Source organism: Epinephelus moara, chromosome 9 (genome assembly GCF_006386435.1).
Source record: "Epinephelus moara isolate mb chromosome 9, YSFRI_EMoa_1.0, whole genome shotgun sequence".
NCBI classification, from domain to species: Eukaryota; Metazoa; Chordata; class Actinopteri; order Perciformes; family Serranidae; genus Epinephelus; species Epinephelus moara.
In genome coordinates, this window is record NC_065514.1 from 30,639,749 (window position 1) to 30,664,674 (window position 24,926).

The 24,926-nt window shown below is 39.1% G+C and overlaps 1 protein-coding gene across 1 annotated transcript; it reads left to right on the top strand.

Moving 5' to 3' along the window:
- The first annotated feature begins 783 nt into the window (after positions 1-783).
- On the top strand, positions 784-24,926 carry tnfrsfa (tumor necrosis factor receptor superfamily, member a). The gene is made up of 10 exons (XM_050053204.1): positions 784-1,049; positions 11,984-12,152; positions 14,784-14,915; positions 19,835-19,946; positions 20,101-20,234; positions 20,334-20,435; positions 20,516-20,562; positions 20,700-20,981; positions 21,122-21,158; positions 21,872-24,926. Exons 1-10 carry the CDS (start codon positions 1,017-1,019, stop codon positions 22,171-22,173), a joined length of 1,350 nt encoding a protein of 449 aa, XP_049909161.1. The 5' UTR covers positions 784-1,016; the 3' UTR covers positions 22,174-24,926.

The window sequence follows — 24,926 nt, forward strand, 5'->3', positions numbered from 1 at the left end:
ATCAGAGAAACACTGATTTGTAACCTGAAACTGCTTTATTAGGTGTTTATACTGGTTTTAATCACCTGTTCTGTTTGTTTTGGAGAGGAAGAGACCTCTGTGGATAATTCAGCTCCTGTCAAAACCCTCCTGAACAATAAACACTGAAAGAAATCTAACAAGGAGAAGTTTCAGCCGGTTGCAATAAGCAATCCTCATGGCAAGAAGCCACTAAATCCCCCTTAATTTTACACAGTGGACCTTCAAGTAAAAATTTTGAGGTACTTGTACTTCACTTAAGTATTTCCATTTTCTGCTACTTTATACATTTACTTAATCACAATTCAGGGACAAATGTTGTACTTTTTACTTTACTACATTTATTTACTAACTGAGATGCAATATGATGTGGTATAAATGTTGCATGACAGCCTGTGTTATAGAAGAATATGAATGTCCTTTTCTTTTTCCCTTATTTTTATTGTCTTTTAATTTTGAATGTTGTTTGTACATTTTTAATGCACTTTTTGTTCAAATGCTGAAAAAGCAATAAAACGTTTAATCATAAAAAACTGGCCTGTCTGCATTATTACTACTTTTTTACTTTCACTTTAAAATTTAAGATTTGAATGCAGGACTTTTACGTGAGTATTCCTACACTGTGGTAGTGCTACTTTTACTAGAGTACAAAACATGTGAGTACTTTTCTACCTCTGTTGAAAACTTAAGCCAATTAATATTCAAGATGAAATGTTGTGATTGGCTCCAGCACAGTCTGACGTCACATGCAGCTCCAGGGCGAAAAAAATAATCCTCCGTGCTGCTCAGACCGTGTCTGTCTGCGCTCCCTGAAAAACGTTGTAAAGTTTTGTCAGTGACGAATAAACTCATGAAAGAAACCGGGCGACGGATAGTTTCAAAGCTGGACTTGTGCGGCGTTTGGCTTTTTCACTGTAGTTGTGTTTTTTAGAGACTTTAAACTGGTTGGTTTGTTACGCGAAGTCGCCGGGATTTCCTCTCATCTCGAAGTTCCCAAGATGAACTTCGGTCCGGTGGTCGGAAAACTTTCTGTAAGTAAAAACGACAATAACCTCCTGAATACTAACTTGTATGAATTTATATCACTTTCTTTGATTAACAGCCACTCATGCTATCTTTATTTAAGTGCTTAAAGTATGCGTTTAACTTTGGATAGCTTCTTCTTATGTGAAACGCGCTCGCGGCGGGACAGTTACATTATTTAGCCACTAATACAAATAACATGATGATACAAAATGTCGCCAGGACGTCAGCAGATGTTTAAAAACATCAAATACCCACTGTCTCATAAAGCTGAAGCTTAAGCCAGACAAACTTAGAGTCTTTTGTGAAGCTGTGCTGTTAATATGGAAGCAGAAATCACTGCCAGGCCTGTGAACTTGTTGGAGAAGATGAAACAAGCCCGTTCATTGTCCCGCAAGAGCTCACATACACAGGAAGCAACACTGTGTTTGTTGTTGTTATTGATTAAAGTGTTTATTTCTGCACTGATTAACTCATCTGATGGCTCTTGTGTCTGTGCTCGATGGTGTACATGTGCTGTATCATTCACTCAGTCTCCCCAGCCTCAATATTACAGCCACCATCTGTGTTGGACATCATGTGGTCATATTGTTCAGACATTCAGCATATGATGGCTCTTGGTCTGTCACAGCGGATGTAGCTGGCCCTATAGGCACTATTAATAAGTACACTGCAGCTATGGCAGGCTGTGTGAGTGCGCTTTTGCACAAGCGAACTTTAAATCAAATTGTGTAAAGAAGTGTGTGTTGAGAGGCACAGGGATTTTTTAGTAACATGTCTGAAGCTGTAATCACTTTGACCTCAGAAAAGCCAAGAATTCACCTTGCCAGTTAGTCAATTAAAGCCACAAAGTTCTCTCAACAGATTTTCCAGTTAAGTTTATTCCACTCTTAGAACCTCACAGAGACGTCTTTTCATTCCTCTGCTGTTGTTTTTTCCATCTGTGCAGCACCAAAGCCTGACACTACTGTGTGCTCACTGTGAGGCCTTCAACTGTAGCCAATTCATTAAAGGTTCTTTGGATTCATGCAAAATATGTGAAGTGTATGTGGGACACTAGAAGGGTCCCTTCAAACATTTTAGTGGTTTACGTTGCAGTATAAGATAGGAAATGGAAAATGAATCACCGTTCCTAATGACAGAGCAAATTAAGGCTTGGCTTCTTTTAGTGGTTGATAAGGGCAACAGTGTTAGTCATTAAACTGCAATGTTGTGGCATTTCATCACAGATGCCTTCTGTAGCTCTGCTCACTGTAAATGTAGTCACTAAAGTAAATGTAACATCTGCTGATGTGCCTGGAGCTTTAATGTTTGTTTTCTGCGTTGTCTGATCTGTGTTTTAAGTCATGCAGTGTTCCATTACTGAAATCAGATTTACTTCTCCGGGTGGCAAAGTCAATGTTTATCTCTTCTGTAAACCACGGTACATTCTGGAGGCCTCGCCAGCAGGCCTTGTTGCTAAGGGACTATGGGGAAACTTCACCCCCTCCCCTCCACCCCGATTCCTCCCTCTCCCTAATCCCCCTCCACCCCCCACACCCCTTCAAATTGCCCGAGTGTACGTGCCTGGCCGTCCAGTAAACTTCCTGTCTAGAGTACACAGATATGCTGATATTAGTGGCATCAATTTACTTCTGAGAATTGTCATGCCCATGCAAATGTACACTAGATTGTTATCGCTGATTGCTTACTGTATGTCTGGGTGTTGGTTCACACAGGAAATATCCCTCCATGTCTCTGTGGACAACACAGACAAGGGCAGGACTGACATCTGGGACAAGTGGAGGCCAAACTGTGTCACTGGGGACTAAGCAGTGGTCAACAAATTGGCCACTCTAGAGTCATACTCTTACTGTTGCTTATTGCTGCTTTGCTTGGTGACCATGTGAACAGTTATACCCAAGCCTGTGGCTTAGAGAGGTTATATGGACACTGAATGATGCAACGTGGTGCAACCAACTCACTGTCAGATACCAGGTGGTTTTGCGCCTTTTTATGTTTGCCTGCCACAGTTTCCAGTCAGGTATTAAATCTCGAGAGTGGACATTAGCGACTTTGTATTGTCAGTGGTTCGATGTTTTCTGAAGGAGCCTGTTGCTGTTGTTGTTGTTGGCGGCATCGTTAATGTGAATCACTCTCCAGGTATCAAAGACCTGCTGAGTCATTTAGGGAGTGCCACCTGTTCAGGTGCATCCCACTCATGTAATGCATACCAACAGAGGCAAGTCAGAGCTCACACATGAATGGTCCCGCTCTGAGATAGGTGGGGAGAATTTACTGTGTGTCAAACATCACTAGATAAACAGATTAACGTCACCTAGCTCCAATCTGATGTGTTTTTTAGACCCAAATAGCAACAGATTCCATCACAGACAGTGTAAGAAGTACTCTGAGGTGCAGTACTCTCATACATAACTCTCCCATGTGTACAGAAGTCATCTGATGGGTCAAATCACATGAGTTAGAGGTTTACTCTCCACTTTGAGGACAATATAATAGGAATGGACACTGTTTGCCAAAGGGTGCAAAGGTTTTTATATTCTTGGCACTTTTTTTTCCTTTTTCCACTTCTCTATTTTTATTTTACCTTTTTTACAATGTTTAAAGATGGAAGTGTAATGCTCATTGGAGAGCATACTTTTCCATGCTAGAAGGTAGTGGCTTTTTTGTCATCTGTGTGCAAGTATAAAGAGGTGTATTTTATGACAGTGTAATACATATTTGAAAACATTCTATTCATTTGTCATTTAAATAAGAGGAAAATCATAAAGTAGTAGGAAATCACTATTACAAAACTCTTATGTTTTCCTCCCCAAATGCCACTAAAGCAAATGTTGGCATTTCAGTAGAGCTGACCCAATAAGTCAGTTGCTCTTTAGCTATATTGTTAATCAAGTAGTCATTTCTGTATTTTTTAAGCTTAAATGCCAAATATTCTCTTGTCACTGCTGCTCCAGTGTGATAGTTTGTTGTTTTCCCTAAATCTTAAATTATTATAAACTTAATATCTTTGGGTTTTGGACAGTTGGTTGGAGAAAAGAACGTCTTGCAGACATCCTCTTGGGTTTTGAGAAATTGTGATTGATATTTTCATCTTTTGGACCTTTAATAGACTCAAATGGCAGATTAATCTCCAATGGGAATAATAGTTAGTTGCAGCACTATTAATACTTATTCAAAGATTCTGTGATTCTGTCCGTACTGCATTTGATCCAGAGAAAACCATTAACTAAATGGAAATCACCTTTAAAGTGCTGTCACGTTTCATAACAGCAAATGTTGGCAGTGATTAGTCAGCTGACAACAACAAAAAAGTCAGCTATTTTAGTATTTGATTCATTGATTAAATAGCTTTTAAAGAAAAATGCTGGTCATTTCGGAGTTCTAACTTCTAAATTGTGAAGATTTGCCACTTCTCTTTGTTTTATGTGATCATAAACTGAACATCTTTGGACTTATGGCAGTTGGTTGAACAAAACAAGCAATTTGATGCATGTTTTTAGTGCTTTTAGACAAGTTGTAGACCTAACAATTAGCAGTGGCAAAGAAAACATATCCTTTTCTACATTAAAATTTACATTTTTGGGTGGGTGGATAGCATACAGTGATGTAATGATGTATTTGTGAATATCTGCACAGATCCATGAGGCAAAAGTGAAAACATTAAACATTCAACATTTTTAGTTAGACATTTCTCTATCTAATGTTACAGGCAGAAAAGCGATCAGGCATAGGAGTATTGTTTGAAGTATTTCAACAAAATAAATTAAATGAATGTGCAGTGATATGTAAAACTAAACTTATCAGTGCTAATCTCTACAGTCTGTGTAGCACAGAAGTAGGCTTACCCTAACTCCTACCTGCATTTTTGCTAGGGTGTTCATTGTTGTTCCTTGTTCACTTATTAGATTTCTTTAAGTATTTAATAATTTAATGCAGGTACTCGAAATTGCATAAAATGCACATCCTTACTGACAATCAATTGATAAATGGCAAAGGTGACCAGCTGATTAACTGATAATGAAAATAATTTAGTTACATCCTCAATAAGCTGAAAATATTGCAAGACGTTATTTTTATCATTATTGATTTATCTGCCGATTATTGTCCCAATTAATCAGTTTATCATTCAGTCCATGGTAGTAAAAAAATACTGAAAAAAGCTATTAAAAAAAAAATCAATGTACTATAAAAGAGAACCTTAAAAAAAGAATAGCAATATACACATTTGAGACGTAGCAGTCTGTGAAGTTTTGGTATTTTTGCTTAAAAAAGTATTAATTGATTATTGAAATAATTGGTGATTAATGTTCTGAAGATTGACAAGTCGATTAGTTGTTTTAGCTCTACACTAAAGGTACAGTAGACATTTAGCGGCATTTCAGATATTTGATGTAATAAAAACCCAGAGTGGCTTAAGGTTTGCCTCAGTGCTTTATCCTCTGACTTCCTGCTCTCCTGGATGAATGAGCAGATTATAACAAAAGTTTAGAGTCTTTAAGCAAACTCAACCTTTGTCCAGAGAATGGACTTGTGTTTACAAAGACATAAATCCAACATAAATTCCAGCTATTGATGGTCACTTAAGGCCTTGTTGACGTGCTACACCGGCCACATATTCTACATTTTTGCTGTGATGTGTTTATAAAGAAGACTATAAACTGCCAGCACTTCATGGACTTTTTTCCTTTTAACACAAAGACAAGCTTTAATGGAGCTAATGTGATTGTCTCTAGAGCGAGGTGATGGATTCCTGCACATTCTTTAATCTATTAGTCATCCTTTCTTGCTCTTTTCATTCTCACCCTCCTGGGGTTGTCTTATGAGTCGCTGCTCAGCTTCTCTGTGAAGGGCCTAATCAGAATTTGAAATGGCTAAGTTAATAGCCCCACTGCTCACAGATCTCTAAATTCAATTTGTGGATGGACGTTCAAATTCAATGTCCCTGAATAACATGCTGTATGACTCAGAATGATGTTCTGTTCATGTGTGAGCTCAGCAGCCAACCCTTAGAAACCACACTGGAGACCGACTCAACCTCACAACACAAACAAAATGGAACATGTGTCACACTGCACCTGCTTACAACTTTTGAAACCTTCAAACTTTCTGCAGCCCTCTCTCTTTCAGTCATCAAAACAATAGGCCCATTTTATGTGGTCAACAGCAACGTCAGAGTGTCAGTCATTTCACCACCTTGTGGTTTTACATTAACTGCCAGGAAATTCTTTATAACTGTCGTCATCACCGATTGTTTTTGTCTTTCCGTTTTTTTTCCTTCTCTGATACGAAGGTGAATGTCACCTAACCTGCTCGTGACACACTGTCACTGTTGTCTAATCAGTGAAGCATACCTCCTGAGGAAACTCAAGAATTTGTGTCGTGGAGCTGCAGCTTCCCTGAGTTATAAATATCCAGCCTAGCGGATATGTTGTGGGTCCAATCGGGTGCTGGGCCTGCTCTGAGGCAGGCTGCTGAGGAGGGAACAGTTTGGAGCTGAACCCTACATGAAGCCTCTGTATTGTCTCGAGCTTCCTGTGCTCCCTGAGAGGAGGGGGCTGCCGCTTTTCACACGCTCCCACACATACACTGTATGAGTGCTTGATATTGTGTGTGTGTGTGTGTGTGCAATTTTTGTGACTTAACAATGTGGTTTTCACACTATGAACACTTTCTTCCCTAACTGCTACAAATTGACATGGGAGTCATTCTCTTCTTTTTTCTATCATTTGGCTTTATAATGATGAATGTCTCCGAGCTTGGCTGAACTTTGGATTTATTTACAGGGCCGTAGCATGTGTCAGACTCCTTTCTCTTGACATAAGCTGAGTTGTACATGTCTTCATCATCTCAGACAGGATGCCAGTGTAATTCATCACTCTCGGAAAAGTCATTCATGGTCACCCCCCCTGTCTCCAGGGAATGCCAGGCTTTATCTGTGAAGCAGAGAGCTTTCACTGTCCTGTCAAGGTCAGCCTCGAGGGATTAAAATTGTACATTACACAAACAGTTACTGAGAACACTGTAGAGTATAGTACAGTGTTGTTTAAATTAGATTTAGGTTTAAAAAAAACAATGCCAAACTAATATCAGACATAAGTTTTACTGATACACTAATGATATTACGGAAGACATCCGTTACAGGACGGTGTTCCTGTTCTGTCTGGTATTTTGCTGTTAATCTCATGTTCAGATTTTACTTCATCTGTTGCATTCCTTTTGGGTCAAAGAGCCATCTGAATACAACATGACAGTATAAATAAAGACTTATTCATGCAATTAGACAAGACAACTGAGCAGTTATGGGTAGGTAATGGTGAATACCATAAAATATCAGCCTTTGTTAATTTCTGGCTTTGAATCAGTCAAGCACAAAGCCAATATTTAACTGCACAGAGCACAAATGATTAGTCAGAACAGAAAAACATTCAACTATTTGCATGATCAATGAATTGTTATAGTCATTTTTTTAGCAAAAAAACATTCTCTAGTTTGTCCTTCTTAAATGGGGGGGTTTAGTTTGATAGAAATTAGACCTATTGTGCAACACATCAGCTTTCTCTTGTTTAATTGACAAAGAGACAGAATGATCACTGAGGATATGATTGGTACAATGTTTAAACTCTGACACCAGTTGTGTCTTAACACTGCAGCTGTAAGGCAGATCGCGTCACTTCTGCTGTTATGAGATGTGGTGGATGTTTCTCCTTCCTGTGGATGTGGGAGGCCATGGTGTTTTATAAAGATTGAGCTGTGGTAAAGTCAGGGGAAGACACATGCCATTGACATTTGAACTGAAGTAAGTGCTTCATATTTAAGTCACTTATGACACGTTACAATGAACAGCTGTGGCAGAAAACATGTTTGTTCCATCCTCTAGGCGGTGATGTGCTGGAGTATTTAAATATCATCTGTTGTAATAAATAAATATAGTAGTAATGGTTGATAATTAGCGTTAGTTTGACCATTCAGCTCCTGACCATCAATAATCCGATGAACTGATGAAGTTGTTGTCAAATAAACGAATCATCATGCAGTTGAGGTTACACTCCAAAACTGAATTGAATAAACTACAAAGTGACATCATTTTAATGGTTTCCTACGGAGTAAGCTGAAAAAAGTCATCTGAATGCATTAAAATGCTGTTTGTATTATGAGTGACATAAAGTGATATTTGTAACATAACATTATCGGCACTTAAAAGATGCATAGTGATATTTAAAGTATTACCTTTTTAAGAGGTCTTTTCCTCTATCTCATAATGTTGAAGTATGGATGTACTATACCGTAACTGCCATAAATGTCCCGCATTTGATTAAAAAAAAGAATTGGCTAATAAGAAAAGCATGATATGGAGAGTCAGGTCTTTCTCGGCATACAGAAGTATAATGAGGTACATCATGTGTTATCACTTGGCTATGATTGAAATCATCTGTCCAATATGAAATAAGCCCCCTGCCCCCCTCGCTTTATATGTATGTGTGTTGTGTTGAGTGTGTGCAAGAGTTCACTGCATTTTCTGTTTCTCTCCATTTTTTTTTATAATGGAGCTCACTGTAATTCCCTCAGGGATATGGAGTGATCATAGCCCTCTAAATGGCCCATTGATAACCCAGGTCAGCTGAAAGGATGTCCTGTCATTTAGTCACAAATGCATTCTCAGTGTACATGGCATGTGTAGCGTTTGTGCCAAGGCAATTTGGAAGAACCCATAGTGTTTAGAGGATGTGGAGGAGAGCTACTGTTGTCAGATAAACAGACTGTCCCTCATTATTTTATTGTAACTTTTATTAGTTTAATTACGTCCACACAAGCACAGTACTAACCCGTCATACATACAGACTGAAAGCATGACAATAGGATGCTGTTGTACCAAATAATCTGCAGCCAAGCCCACTCATTGTACAGAGGATAGAGAGGACTGTGAAGTGGACTGAACCACTTCAGCCGGGGGTTGGAGAGTTTCCAGGGATTGTGGGTTTGGAGGGCTTTCGACACTGAGGTTATGGTCACTCTAGTCTTCCTCCTCGCTTGGTTCTAGAGGTAAAACTAAGCCACATAGTGGTTGCCCGTAGTGTTTATGTATACAGTGCATTTATGCCAATGTAGTTTAGCAGCCTAAGGACATTAGTTTGGACACATGTTGATGGCGTTTTTCTTGTCTGCAAGCAGGCTGAGTTTGAGAAATACCACACAGCGGGATTCCCTCAGACTTACGCAACTGGGTTTATTACAAAATAAAATAGCTGGACGGAGATTGTTTTTGATTCTCACATTAGCACACAGAGAAGTGATTATGACTCTTGCCATCCTATAAAGCTGTCCCTCTTAAAACCATTCTCAGTAGCAAATTCTGTTGTTTGTCCTCAGTCTCTTTAGAGCTGAAACAATCCGTAACGGGTTCGTTGCTTGACAGAATTAGTAATCGTCAATTATTTTTATTATCTATTTAAGTCATAAAGTCAAACATTATCAGGTTGAGCTTCTTTAATTTGAGGATTTGCAGCTTTTCTCCTTATTATATCATAATCCCTTTTTACACAGGCCCTTCTTTACGTCAGCTTAGCTTTTTTTATACAGAGCCAAATAATGCAGGCATCATGCTGCCCCAGTGTGTGATTTCAGATAGCATGCCGGCATTCCGGAAGCTAAAGAGGCGTGATGTGTTACACAACAGCGTCAGCCTCCAGTATGACATACGTGTCAGGGCAGCGCTTTCTAAACAATAACAATGGTATTACATGGCAGTAACAGTCATGTCTGTATCAGTAGCAACCATTCTCTGTATGAATGGCTGCTGTTTGTTCTTCATCTATTTAGAGCTGCAACAATTAGTCAAGTAGTTGATTAGTTGCTCCACAGAAAATTAATCAGTTACTTTGATACTTGATAAAAGTAAAAAATAGCTAAATGTTACCTGCAAAATTTGCTTCTTTTTTTCTGTTTTATATCATTGTAAACTGAATATCTTTGGACTGTTGGTTGGAGAAAAGAGCTTCTTGCAGATGTTGCCTTGGGTTCTGGAAAATTGTGATATGACACTTATCCATGAATTAATTAGCAGATTAATGAATAATAAAAATAATAGGAGATGCATCTCTACTTCTCTTGTATAAAATGAGATTGGATCTTCTGTGCAGCCAACTTGTCAACTGCTGAGCATAGCAGGTCAGCCACTGAGGACGGCTGCACCTGGGAGTGTTTTGAGTCCAAGGTCCTGGAATGAACAAAGACTGGAAATGATGTCATCTCTATGCTGTCTACTTCACTGTCAAAGAGACACCTGAGTTTGAACTTTTGACTGGCCGTCGTGAATTATTAGCTTCTTACGGCTGGATAAATATATTTTTGGACTTTAAGCACAATTTCACATTCTACTTGTGCTTTGTAGAAGTGTAGGGTTACCTTCAGACAGCTCATTCTTTCCCAGTTGTCTTTTTTCCCATCTTTTCTTTCCACTGTGTTGTCGCGCACATGTGCTTATAAGCAGATTTTTCTCTTTTGCCTTTTCACACGGCCTTCCACTTACTCTTTCCCCAAGTCCATGTCTCTCTACATCCCCCACCCTGCAGTCATACACATAGTGTATTCAAGTCTAAAGACTCACCCTGTGTGATGCAAGCTGTTAGTCCCCCCCCTCCCCTTCTCATTTTATCTCCCTCCTCTTTCCTTCTCTCTTCTGCCCCCCCTTCCCCAGAATGTTTGGATAGATCTAAATGGTGTGATTGTGACTGCTCTGTCGGCCGTCTGCCCCTCCACGTCTGCCTCTCAGCGTCTTTGGAAAGTCTGACGTGAGCAGAGGGAGAGGAAGAAGGGAAAAGGCAGAGAGAGGGAGAGAGAGAGAGGGGAAAGTTCTTTTGAACAACAAGGCATGGCGGCCCTCCAGAGAGCCAAGGCTAGCGTCAGGAGTCAGTCTCAGCTCCAGCCTGTCCCTCTTTCTCTACCTCTGTTTATCTATTCTCAGTCTTTATTCCTCTCATTCTCCCACACTGTCTTTTTAGACAACCTATTCCCTGCAGAACATCCCATCTTCAACTTGCTGTCTACAGTTTCTCACTTTGAATCGACCCTCCTCCTCCTCTTGCTCCCTCTCAACTCGGCCCTCTCCACCCTAACCTGTTTCTTTCTCTCCTGGTCGAGTGAGGTGGAGGTGGACGGGGGGTTGGTTGCACACAGGAGAGACAAAACCTCCAAATCTAGGCCTCTCATTTACCCAGGAGGTGTCGCATTGCGTTTGAGGCGCTTCATGGCGGTGTCACATGTCGTGGCATTCAAAGAGCCGGGGTTTAAGAATGTGGGTCATTTGAAGTAGAGGCACTAAAGTGTGTTGTTTGCCAATGAATGGGGCCTTCTCACATTGACATGGTGAAAAGCGTGTGAATAAACACCAGCGCCTGGGGGCCGCACTAAAGTGTTCGGCTGTATTCTTCTCAGTACCCCACCTATACAAGCCTGTTATTATCTAGCACATGAATAGATTTCTGGAATCACATTTGATATGGGCACTGTGCTAGGGTTAGCCGAGATACCTTATCAAACCCTTTCTCCTACACCCACAGTAGAGGAAACAGAGTCTCTGCTTTTTAAACCTCTCCTCCAAGAAAACCAGATCATGGAGTAATTAAGTTTGGTTGCCTGTTGCGCTGCATGCAGTTATTGTATACCTCTGTATCCTGCACACACAGGGTTGTTTTGCCTCTAGATCTGACCAGCTGGATGGCTCCCGTAATTGCTTTCCCACGGCAGATGTTCAGATCAGATGGTTCAAATTAAGTTGTAGATTGCTCACACAAGGTTTCCTATGAAGATAGACTCTCCTCTTTACTGTTCTCCATCTAATGAGTTTAAGTGGGTGAGTTTATATACTATTGATACACAAAAGTAATACATTTTTTTTGTCTTTCCCCCCCCTATCTTTCTCTCCCTGACCTTGATGATTCAGGTGTTTGTGGCAGCGCTCCTCATCGGGCTGGTTTGTCACGCAGCAGAACCTCCAGCATCTCAGTGGTCCAGCGACGAAAACAAAAACCTCACCCTTCGACGACACAGGACATGTGTCGAGAACGAGCAGTACCTCCACAAGGGACTCTGCTGCCTCAATTGCCAGGCTGGTAAGGAGAATCGCATTAAGAAAAATATACAGCCAACCATACGAGGAATGTTGGCCTGCTGCGACATTTAAGCCTGAATTTCCCCCTGATCAGCAAATTGAATTGTTTCCTGATTTATCTCTGTCTTCTATTATAACGAAGCGAGAGCCAATATTTGGAATGACATTTTGTGTGAAAAAAACGAGTCAAATGTCAAACCCATAACCTAAACTGTGTCCCAAATGAGTTTTGCAAATTTTCTCTGCCTGGTCTGGAAAGAATGCGTGATGGCCAGGAGCAGAGGACAAACTGCTCCAACTCAGCAGATCAGAGAGAAGCATAAAGTAAGGGGGAAAAGTGCAGAATATGTAATAGAGGTTATTTTTAAGTCCCAAATAGTTAAAAGTACCATCCATATTATGTAAAGAATTTGGTAACACTGTTAACTTTTTTTAGCACAGAACATATTTAGCCAAGATGCAATTACTCAATGCGGTTGCTAGCTGATTGAATTATTTCATTTGCCCTTCTGAATTCTAAGAAATAATTGTATTTGATCAACTCTTGGTTGTGGTTTGGTTCACATTCACTTTAACTTCATCAACTAATGTCTTTTTTCTAAAGCACATGCCTCTTCATCAAATTATATGCGCACAGACAAGTAGAAGCCTAAGTAAATAAAACCTTAAAGGAATGCTTCATCCACAAAATAACTATTGGCAAATCAATTAGTCATGCCGTGTTACCTTGAATTCATGAAGAAAACTTTGTTTCAAACATATGTATTGATTAATTGATTGTTTGGGGACCACATTTGACAACAGCAAAACTATATCAAAACATCTGTTTATACCCTCTCTTACAACTCATGCAGTATAATCCAAGTCTCATTCATCCAGTTGTATGCTCAGTACCTCCCAAACACATGGTCTTTTGCTCAAACCTTATGATTTAAAACTGTACTGAAACTGAAACTTATCTGTGCTCTCTTCAAAGCCAGACTCTAATACTAATGGGGTTTTTTTGTGGAAACTATTTGGGAAGTCCTGTGCGTACGACTGGATAAACTAGACTTGTTATATACAGCACGAGTTGTTTGAGAATTTGGAAACAGGATCCCAATCAATCAGTAACTCAATATGTTTGCTGTTTTCCATGAAGGCATAGGAGAAAAACAAAGTTTTCTTCAAAGTTCAAGGTAACACGGCATAACTAATTGATAAATGAATGGTCATGTTGTGGGTGAAATATTCCTTTAATGTTACTTTTATCCTGTTGTGTGTGTTAGTTTGACCAAGAGGACCTTGAAGCCTACAAACCGAGAGACACTTCAGCAGGAGCTCTTGCAAATCACTTGATTTCTTATAATTGAAATCTCCTTTTACAGTAACAATGGCAATGAGGCCTTTAGAAAATCTGCAGTATGCAGACAGACGAAGACAAAAGGTTAAAGTTAATTACAACAGAGCATCACTACTTGGTTGTGGCTTGCAGAAAAATATTTGTCTCTTGGGTTCTACCATTTTCCCATTATTTTGATTCTGTTTTTTTGCATTCTTGCCAGTTTTTACCACATACTTAAAAGCCTCTGTGACCACTTAATGGTATGAAATGTTAGCTTCTTTTTGTCAGCATGAGCTTTTATATAACCAGGCTAATGCTTTTTTTCCCTGAATGCACATTGGATATCAGATTTACCCACACTGAACTTGAGCTAAAACAAACTGTATTACCACTGAAACAACCTCAATACTAATACTTTATTTACTTGATACTTGGTGTCTTTGCCCACTGTTACATTTTTCCCATTCTCTACTGTGTCCAGAGCTATAACTTAAGGGTGTTAAATCCTTGGGATGGAAAGCACTGAAGGTAGACCTTGGCTAAAAAATACAACTGTGATTAAACTATAACATTAATATCTTATGAAGTTGTCAATGTAGAATTGCAAGAGAGTGCACAATTCAAGATTGCACAAGCCCTCTGTCACACACTGATGTGCGCACACACAGCGGGAAGATGAGTGGCGACAATGACATCTGTAAGCAGTGTATCTGTCGCAGCTGTTGGGCAGTTATAATGACATGCCAAAGTGGTGGAGGGATTTTACACTTTCTGATGTCACCAGCGGCCTAACCGGCAAAACATACTGCAGGAGAGATAAAGACGGGGACAAACTCCAACCACGACACTATCTCTCTGTCTCTGTCTCTCTCATGTGGTTTCATGGCATGCGTGAACTGAGTATAAAAATTCTGAGCATGACGGTCGACCAGTGGAGAAAGTCAAATCACTGTGTAGCTAAGTGAATCGGTTCTTGTCCTTTTTCCAGTCCCCATGAAATGGGCACATTAGCTTCCAGGAAACCTGTCATCTCGTCTAACGCAGTGAATCACGCTCAAGTAAAGAAAACTCAAAAAGTCCCGCCCCTCTGCACTTTTATCAAATCAAACTGCCCTTCTCTTCTTTGCTGATATTCCGTTGGTTTACAGTACAGACGCACATAACACAGTGTGATCGCTGTGGTATGTCCTGTCCCAACATCCTACATCAACAGGAAACACACCACATTAAAGTCAAGATTCACAGATAGTTTAATCGCCTGTATTTTGTGTTTATTTATCTTGAGTTGTTTGATTGTTTGATTTGCAGGAACCTTTGTGCAGAAAGGATGTGAAAGAGACCAAGAACCTGGTACCTGTCTTCCCTGTGAGCATGGACAGACCTACACAGAGCACTCCAATGGGATGAACCGCTGTTTGCCCTGTACACACTGCCGCTCAGGTAACCAGACTGTTCACATCTTGATGTGAATTTCACAATATCATCATTTTTATTGAGTCAGTGGGAAGAATTAATGATTTGTGTTGCCAAGTCAGCTTTGTTTAGTTGTCAATTGATTGTTTTCTTGGTTCAGTGATTAATGGTTTAAACTATAAAATGTCAGCACATAGCAACAAAATAGAGAATCAAGTTCCCAGAGCCCAAGTTGTTGTCATAAGTCATTTTTGTTTGTACGAGTATCCATCCAAAACCCCAAATACTAATTTTACTCAAGAAAACCTGAGACAAACTACATTTTGTGCAAAAAAAGACTTATTGATCAATCGATTATTAAAATTGTTGGTTACTACAATTGTGTAAAAGACAAATATGGATGACTGTAAAAGACATGTCTACTGCAATGGAGCGAGTGCCCTGTAAATATATATTTATGGACAGCTACAGTAAGTACATCACATCAGGTTGAAGCAGGAAATAGCTTTGTCATAGCTGAACACTGAAAATAACTCCCAGGTTGTTTTGAAAAGAAAAGAAGAAGAAGAAATTAAATAACACATAACTGACTTGCCCTTTAATTCCAACGTAGAGTCTCCAGTGTGTCAAAGATATATTGTTTGGGAAAGTTAATACCTTTTTGTCTGTGCCCCCGCCTTTCAGATCCACTCATGAAAATGTGATCTTATGATGTTACACAGAGTAGCAGGGCGTGTCTTTGTTGTTTTGTTTCGTGGGCTGAATGTGAGCATGTTACCCGTCTCAAGAGATTTGCTTGTGTGTCTGTCCTACCTGGCTGAACTGGGTGTGGCCGTGTCTCATTGTCTCCCACACTGGGCGTCTTTGTGTCCAATGAAAGGCTGGAGCTGCAGAAAAGAGACTACTGTTACATAGGATGTGTTTTGTGCTCATTCATTGCTGTTTAAAGATAGAGCTTTGTGTGCTTTGCTCTAGTTTTAATTTATTTACAACCATGTAATAATTGATAAGGACACAGCAAAGGAAACGTGAATCAAATTTTAAAAAGTTTTTCTTGGACCACTTGCACTTTCAATGAACTGTGCCGCTACACTTAGGAACCTCCTGTTGGGAAACACCTGAAATTGACAAGGCTGCAGTTTGATTTGATGAATCATTTATGATGCCAGGCAAAGCTTTCTTGAAGTTAAAGCCCTTGTTTCACATGTTGTCTCTCTAAAGCAAAGCCTTATGATAAATGATGTGGAGGATATTTTACCTGTAAACATAGGCCTAATCTTGGTTTTCATTCAGAACATGTTATTATATGGTATTGTTCAGATTAAGTCAACTGCATAAATTGCTCAGATTAGAACGGAAGCACACAGAAGAAGCTATTCAAATTCAGACTGGGCCAAACAGACACTTCACTCTGATTTTGCTTCCCACCCCCAACACACAGATTTATACAAAGCACCTGCCAATTTAATAAGAATAACATAATCAAGAAATTATAGTGTATTCCTCAAAACGCCAGCTGCTTGACTGGTAGCTGAGTATTTACTGCCACTGCCACTTCTGAATGTTTTTATTTTTAAATGGAGGTTTGTTCTCTGACTCAGATCTTATCTAAAGCTTTGTTGCTCTCCCCTGCATGTGTTACACTGAGCATAATTATGTAACAAAACTGGAAACCATGATTTGTCACAGCACCATTTGCTCTGTGCAATAGTACAACAGGCTCTATGCAGAATCTGTATCTAACACGACACAACGATTTTCAGTATATAAATGGGTTTCTTCAGCACAGCATGAAGGAAGCAGAAAATGCTGCCTTTGTGAAATGGCTCCACTGGCAATTTAAACTAAAACACAACAACAACAACAACAACAACAACAACAACAACAACAACTCGATTTCTGGCTTTATGGAACTGATAAAATGGCAAACAAATGTGAAAACACGGAACAGATCAAGTCACAGAACAATGTCATCACCATGGTCAAAGTCCATCTGTTTAACTACAACTTAACTCTGTGTGCAACTTATTATACACTCAGGCCTTTTTTAATTTTACAAGGAACATTTTTTTAAATCAATAGGTTCATTGTGAGGAACTCAACAAAATTCAAACCATGGACACTTTAAAAGTTTTTTTTTTTTTTGGATGTGACATTTTCTACAGTTAATCAGTTGTTATTTTCAAATAACTGTGTGTTCTACAATCACCAAGAGATGATAGTCTGCTGCACATCTGAGTGTTTAACAGCTATTCAATAAATGAGATGTCAGAGTGTCTACGCCCCGGCTTTAGAAATAAACAAGACGGCCCCAGAAGGAAATTGTTTTCTATTGGAAAATTGTCATTAAATTTTGATTGTTGTATTTCATGAAAATTATAACAATCAAACCCATTCTCCCAGTAACTTGGCAGAAGTAGCAGTAAGGAGCTTCTCTGGTAAACACTGTCGTGGTCACTGAGTGTTTGTGTATACAGCCAGTGCAGACATTCGCCAGCTCAAAAAACAAGAATGTTGACAAGAGGAAAAGGCAAGGAGGAGTTTTCCCATAACTTGTGATATGTGCCAAAAGCAAACACTATGAGGTAGTTATGTAAATAGTCTCTTGCTTGCATTTTGCAACTTATGAAAATATAAATGTCAGCCTACTATATTTTTTATACTTTAGTAAAAGACAACAAAAACCAGTATGTCTATGCAAAGATTTGGAAATTCAAAAAACTAGATTAAGCACACTTTTAAACACCACATGAGTCTGCTTGGTGACAAGTCCCCAGTCTGTGTATGTGTTTATGTCTGTACAATCCAGATTGTTGCTACGAGTCATCAAGTCACTCCTTATATAGTCTTGCATAGCATAAGTCACAGCTGTGACATATACAGGCCCATTTAGGTCATTATGATCATTACATTGATAGTCACTTCTGATTGATGACAGGACAGACCTTAAGAATTAAGATAGACCGAGAGAGGACAAACTCTGGAGTGTTTACTCTCACTTTACTTTAAGTCTTCCAGCTAGCTGCGACAAGTAAACTCAATTTAATATGCCATCACGTGTCAGAATCAGAATCTGATTTATCGGCAAAGTAATATGATAATACTCTTTATTTATAAAGCGCTTTTCAAAATGCTTTACAAGTCAACAATTAAAACTGACAAGACATAAAAACAACAACTTTAAAAAGAACTGCTAAAAATACTTTGGTAAATAAAAACTGAGGAAATAAAAGACAGTATGTGTACACATACAAAGAATTTAACTCTGGTTTCTGTTACTCTCAATGTACATAAACCGAAATGACCTTAAACAAAGAACAAGAAAGCTAAAACCTAAAGATTTAACTTCTATGTAAAGATATAAAAAAAAGTGTGTAATATAAAGTGCAAAGGGTGCTGGAGTTAATGTATGGACAGATGAAGACAGAATTTCCCCCAATAAAATACACACTTTTTCTCAGCTCATCAACAGAGCGTTGCTGACGCACCTTCCCAATTTCCTGATAAAGGTGTCAAAGTGTTTTTGCTCGCAGATGACTAATTGTGGTCTCTGTAACCCGGGCAAAGTTGTAATTCTCACCTGTGGAAAAGTTGACTAATGCGTGTCGTCATTTAGGTGGAAAGGGTCATAAAGTTTTGCTATAAATGAATATCTGAAAAGCTACTCCACAGAATTCTTTAAAACACTTAAAAAAAAAACTTCATAACTTGCCACACAATGAGCTCAGTTGTCTGAATAAAATCATAGGAAAATCAGTTTGGAAGAAGATTAAGATAATAAGAGTGTGCTCACATTTTGCAACCAAACCAACCCAACACTTTTTCCTTAATTGGCGAGCATGGGCATCAAATTTCTGTGAAAGGTCATCCTGTGGAGGTGGACTGCTGAATTGTTATTAATTGTGATTGTATCTTAAAGGCAAGGGCTACTGTCTTTTATGGGTCTCAATCTAATAAATGAACCACGCCAGATACTTCATCCCTTGTTATCTTGTTAAAGTTTTATCTAAGAGAGAGACATAATTGGAAACCCAATTATCTAACTTAACTTTTTTTTTGAGGGGTGGGGGCAAAAAATTACCACATAAATGCTGACGGCTCACAAATTAGCCAAGAAGTCCATCATGTTCTCTCTCTTTTAACACAGGTTTATTATGAGTCTACTTGCTTCACAAAGTTACATCTCAACTTTATCACTTATTTTTAAGACTCCTGTCTGTTGATGTGTCATTCGCTAAAACATCATTGTATTTTATCCTCTAAGATACATTTAAATCATTATATCATATTGTTCTGTACGTGTATTTAATATTGTAACTTATTGTTTGATATGTTAATTTGATGAGCATTTTCAGAGAAAATTGGTCTCTTGTTTAAAGTCTGGTGAAAAAGATGTTAAAGCATCTTTAACTTCTGATCTGTGATGAATTTACCAGTGAAACAGAATATATGAGCAGTATACGGTTGAAGGATTTAAATCACATTTGATTGGACCGCTAAAAAGATGGGCGGGCTTAGAGTGAAGCATGCGCCACATTGTTTAGGAAATAAAAACAAAGGTTTAGCTTGCTGACATCCAGACACGCATCTCTTCCTGTCTCATTCCATATTACTCTGTCAGCTAGCTACTGCGCACCGCAAATGGTGAAGTGTCGTTTTATATGATGGGTGTGGCTTGCTAATTGCCTTAAGTCTCATCTGATTGGACGGGCTTTTGTAAAGGTCTCTGAATACAGGATGAGTCATACACATATATATTTGGCATATAACAAGATTAATGATTATTGATACAGTGACACAGGATTAAAACCGGAAAAAATATATTTTTCATATCATAAAGACTTTAATTTGACTTGATTTATTTCTCTTGCCCTCATTGTTATATTTCACAAGCAAACAAACATCTGCCATGTCTTTCATCTTTCCCACAACTTCACTATCCACAGATGAGATTCAAACTGCACCCTGCACCACAACCACAGACACCAGGTGCCAGTGCAGACCAGGTACCTTCTGTGTCCCAGATCAGGCCTGTGAAGTCTGCAAACGCTGTGCCAAGTAAGTGTCATTTACTTCTTTCCTGGAGTAGTTTTCAGTTCTACTCATGAACCATATCCATATTTTCCTGAATGGATGTAATTCCCAAGGTTTGACAGAAAACCAGAATAAAAATCAGAATAAGAATAATACTTTTTTTTTTACAACATTACAGGTGTAAATCAGGGGAGGAGGAGGTGAAGAAGTGCACTCCCTTTTCTAACACAGAGTGTCGAAAACGGGAAGCGTCCCCTACTGAAACCTTCCCTGCCATCCCTACACCGACGCCTACTTCTCCTGCTGACATAGGTAACTTCAGTGATGCATGCAAACCCCTTCTGCTCAACATTGGAGGCTATTTTTAAACTTAACTGTACATCTTTACTGATTTATGTTTGATTTTTCCAGTTGGTCCAGTATGCATTTTCCTGGTCATCATCGTCATCATCATCATCATTGCACTGGTTGTGTGGTGGTTTGTCATCAAGCACCGTTCATGTGAATTACCATGTGAGTTGTGTACTGTATCTTTGCAATACTGTTTCCTTTGTGAAAGATGTATTCCTAATGCTGTTTGTCTGTTTTAACAGGTTCAAAGAGCCACTGTGATTCCAGTGAAATTGTGAAGATTCCTATTGTAAGTTATTGTTTCATGTTTGATTTTTTCATGTTGTGTACCTTTTTAAAGGCTTTAGAATATTGGTTATTCCTGTGTGTTAGCAGTCACAATGAAGATAGATAATCTGTGGTACAATTTGTCACTGTTTTTGTCAGGACGAGAGTGGGGCCACAGCAGAGGAGAGACAGAATAATCAGAATGCAGGTCTGGAGGGAGAAGAGTCCCGCCCGGAGTCACGGCCCCTGCTGCAGGAGACCCAGCCTGGGATGACCAAGGCCTCTCCTCCACTCGAAGATGAGGACCGAGGACTAGGAGACAGTTTGCCCAACACCACAAGTTCATCTCAAACTAGCCTCTCAGCCCTGCCCACAGCAGCTTCCTCTGGCAACACCCCACACCAGAGCCCCACTGCCATCAGACTGCCCCCTGCAGACATGGTGAGGGAAAACTGGCAGGAGGAATTGAGATTTTAAAAAAGCATCAGACAGATCTCAAATTTGTGTTTTAATTCTGGTATTTAGTTTTGAATTTGAATCATCTGTGCCACTGTTCCTCATATTTGTATTTTATGTTGCAGGATGATCCTCTGCGACATCGATTGGTGCCACTACAAGGTATGATTCTGCAGTGAGAGGGAAAGAATTCCCCTCTGAGAGACCTTTTATGCCACTTGATTTGTGCTAAAATGCAGCTGTATACAGAAAGCAGCCCTTTTTTTTGCAGTTCACATCATCCCACGGGATGTCAAATAAACAGGAACTCCTCAAGATCTCATATTATCTGCTTGATAGATTAATAATCTCATGAGAGTCAGGATGTATCCAAGGCTTCAGGGGGAACATACTGTCTTTTTTTTTTTTTTTTTTTTGCTGTTTGCTGTTTTTTTCTCATGCTAAATTAAACATGGCTTAACAGATTAGTATGATCCTCTGTAAAAATGCTAATATATGTACCCCCTGAAGGAAAATGCACTGAAATGTCATGTTTGTTCCCACATAGGAAAGATATATATAAATATAAAGACTTTATCCTAGCATTGATTCCCATGTGCACTTCTTGAGCCCCTAAAATCCCAAAATATATATTTTGTGTGCACAAGTTAATTATCTTGTGGGGACATGTATGATTTTGTGCATAAAAGTTACCTTGTAAGAGCAAATATTACCATGTGGGAGCAAGCTATATCACCTTTGAGGACTTTAGGGGCTTCGTACCAACGGATGATATGACAAGATAAACATTAGATCCGGAGTTTCTGTGTCAGCAGCTAACATCGTGCCATTTTGTATCTCATAATCTAAATTGTATCTTTTTGTCTTTTTTTAAGGGTCAGAAAAATCCCTCAAGAAGAGCTTTGATTTGTTCGACGAGTACCTGGATGTGCGGATCCACAACAAGTTTTTCAGATTGATTGGAGTCAGTGACAACAGCATTCGGATTGCAGAGAATGGCGCTCCTGGTGACAAAGTGTATGAACTGCTGAAGAGCTGGATGCAGCGGCAGGGACTGAAAGCCGACATTAACGACCTGTTGGACGCTTTGCTAAGTATGGACCAGCGACGCTCAGCTGAGTGCATCGCCTCTGCTGCCATGCAGAGAGGCTACTACAAGCACGCAGACACACCCTGAAAGCTGAAGTAACCGGGGGGGGACTGCGAATGAAGTAAACACAAAGTACTTAATACAAGAAAAACTAAAAGCACACAGACACTGTCGGTGGACACCGTGTCTCACGAACAGGCTTACCTCTTTGTGGCTGAGCAGCCATGTATTCAAAAGCCAGTAGTTTTAAAAAGAAAAACACAAAAAGGGGAAGGCCGAGCCGCATTCAAACGAGCTCTGAAGATGTTGACTACTTGCCAAATGCGGGGTTGTGATTATGAAAATGAAGAAAAAGTTTTGTGGTCAAATTTAAGAACATTACCACCAAAGACAACCATGAATATGTGTTCAAGAGGAGAGCAGATGAACATGAAGGTGTCCGCTTCCACAGGCAGAAATGGCTGCATGTTTTAGGCTCTAATGAAGCAACATGCATCCAAATACTGAAAGCTTAGATGTCTCCGGGCGTGTGTCACTCATCTGGTCCTCTACCCAGATCAAACTACACTACCTGGAGACAAGGATATACACTGGTTTGTAGGAGTGGCATTAGCTATGTCACTAATACTGTGCCTCTTTGATGCACTGACCTCTGGCACATGTAGGATTTAAAACTACAGTCATGCTCTATTTGTTGTTTTGTAGATTTAGGCTTCTCTGAAACCACATGTAACAGTTTATGAACATTTTCCTGACTAGTGGTAGGAAAATATTGTCCATTTGTTATGAGGGTCAATGTGCAGCCATACTAATCTAAAAGTTTTACCTCTTTAATGCCACTTGATCTAAATTTATTTAGCTATCATGATTTCATCGTGTTCATAGAACATAGTGACTCATAAAGATTTTGTACCATCAAGTAGGCATGGGACGATATGAAAATTTCAAGTCACAATTATCCTGAACATAATAAGTTGGATTCACCATATTATCCTAATAATGATCAAAATATGCTTAAAACTCTTAATATGGCACTAAAACATACTGGAATCACTTCACATTAATATGATTATTACATCCCAGAGAGGACCCACGCATTTTTACTTAGTGAAAAATAATTTTAAAAAACAGGCTTTTCAGCTATTTGGTATGGCATCGTATCTCTCAATATTAGATATGTTTGATTAAGATCTTTTGCGTTCTTTTGAGGTTGGTGCATATGCAGCCTGTTTCTGTAGTGTTTTTTTATTGTTGGTTTCCCAGCAGGCTCTTTGGGTGCTGCTGGGCATAATATTTACGATGATCCTAATAATGGAAAGTCACCACTATCAACTTAATGGGTGTTTTTTATTGCAATCCGCGATAAAATCGTATATCGTCCCATCCCTACAATCACATCACATTGGAGATTTACTTTCAGTCTTTGTCGTCCAGTCTTTTATATGTTCAGTGTTATTATACACACACAACATTGTAGAAGAAATTTCACAAGCTGTTTCTGTTGGAACAACTGTTAATAGTATAGTCGAATGTTTCCGTAATGTTTCCATGTAGTATGGAGAACTTTAAAGGTCATTTTATTTATTGACATATTTATTGTAATGAATAATAATTAACTTTCATTATTTATACCATTACCAAAACAAACGTCCCTGGAAGAAAGGCACACACTATATTCGTGTTGTGTTTTGCTTCAGGGCTAAATGACTGACATCAAACATTTTCAAGGTATGGTTGAAACTTGTAGTGTTGAGTTAAACTCTATTCCTGCTCGCTGCACTGTGCTTAGTGTAGCACTCTGGTCCACACTGTCACTGTGTCAATGTTACGTGTGCCATTTTTTCCACAGGAGACCACAGTCAGCAGAGTGTGGAAGCTTTCATGATGCTAAATGCAGAATGGGTCACCTCAAATCGGAGCTGAGGTGACACCAGACTTAGAAAATGAGGACTAACCTGATGAGTCGAAGCGTTATAATGAAGCGACTGAATAAATAATCTGTCTGTACCCATCAGCGGTGACATGGAATACAGATCTGGATTGTGTTGTCTTGGTTAGACTCAGACAAGATGAAGGAAACCTTTTCTGGATTTAAAAAGAAGCTCAAATATATTTCCCTCATTCTGTCACATGTACATACAAATGTCCAGAGAGCATTAAAGCCTCACAAAGTGTTTATGTATATATGCAGCTCTATTAACAAACCAAAATGAATATAGTGAGGTATGAAGTTATGAAGAACAACCGACACAGCAACAAGAGTAGTTGGCTGTTGAAGTTGTGACATTTTAAACTAGATTTTGCCCATTTTTCTGCAGTCTCTAATGTATAAAGGAAAGAGTTACAGAGTTATATATTATTGCTGAAGAGTGATGCTACAGTGCTGGCACTGCCATCTATTGACAGACAATGAAAATACAGCCGGCATCAATTTCTAGGGATCTCATACACCCCTCTCTCACTTTACATTCTCCCTTTGACTTCTTTTAAACATTTCTCGACAGACTTTATTTCTTTGAAAATTCCTGTTAGCCTTTCCTGAAGTAGCGTAGCCGTGAATAGGCTTCAGTGCATGTTTTGTTCACTCTGTGGGAGTTCCTGTGAGTGTATGTCTTTCTTTTTTAAAAATAATTTCTGTGTTTTTACTTTTACATATTTCATTGCAAGTCCTAAGCTGTTCAATTAAGTTCCTCTTACTTGTGTAAAAATGCTCTGTTCAGCAATTGCCGTTAAGCCATTTCTCCCTTAGTTATTGTTTGCTTGTCATGGATTTCAGATATAAATTATGCAAATATGAGCTGTTTTTATGTCAATTTCAAATAAATGTTTTGTACAGATGA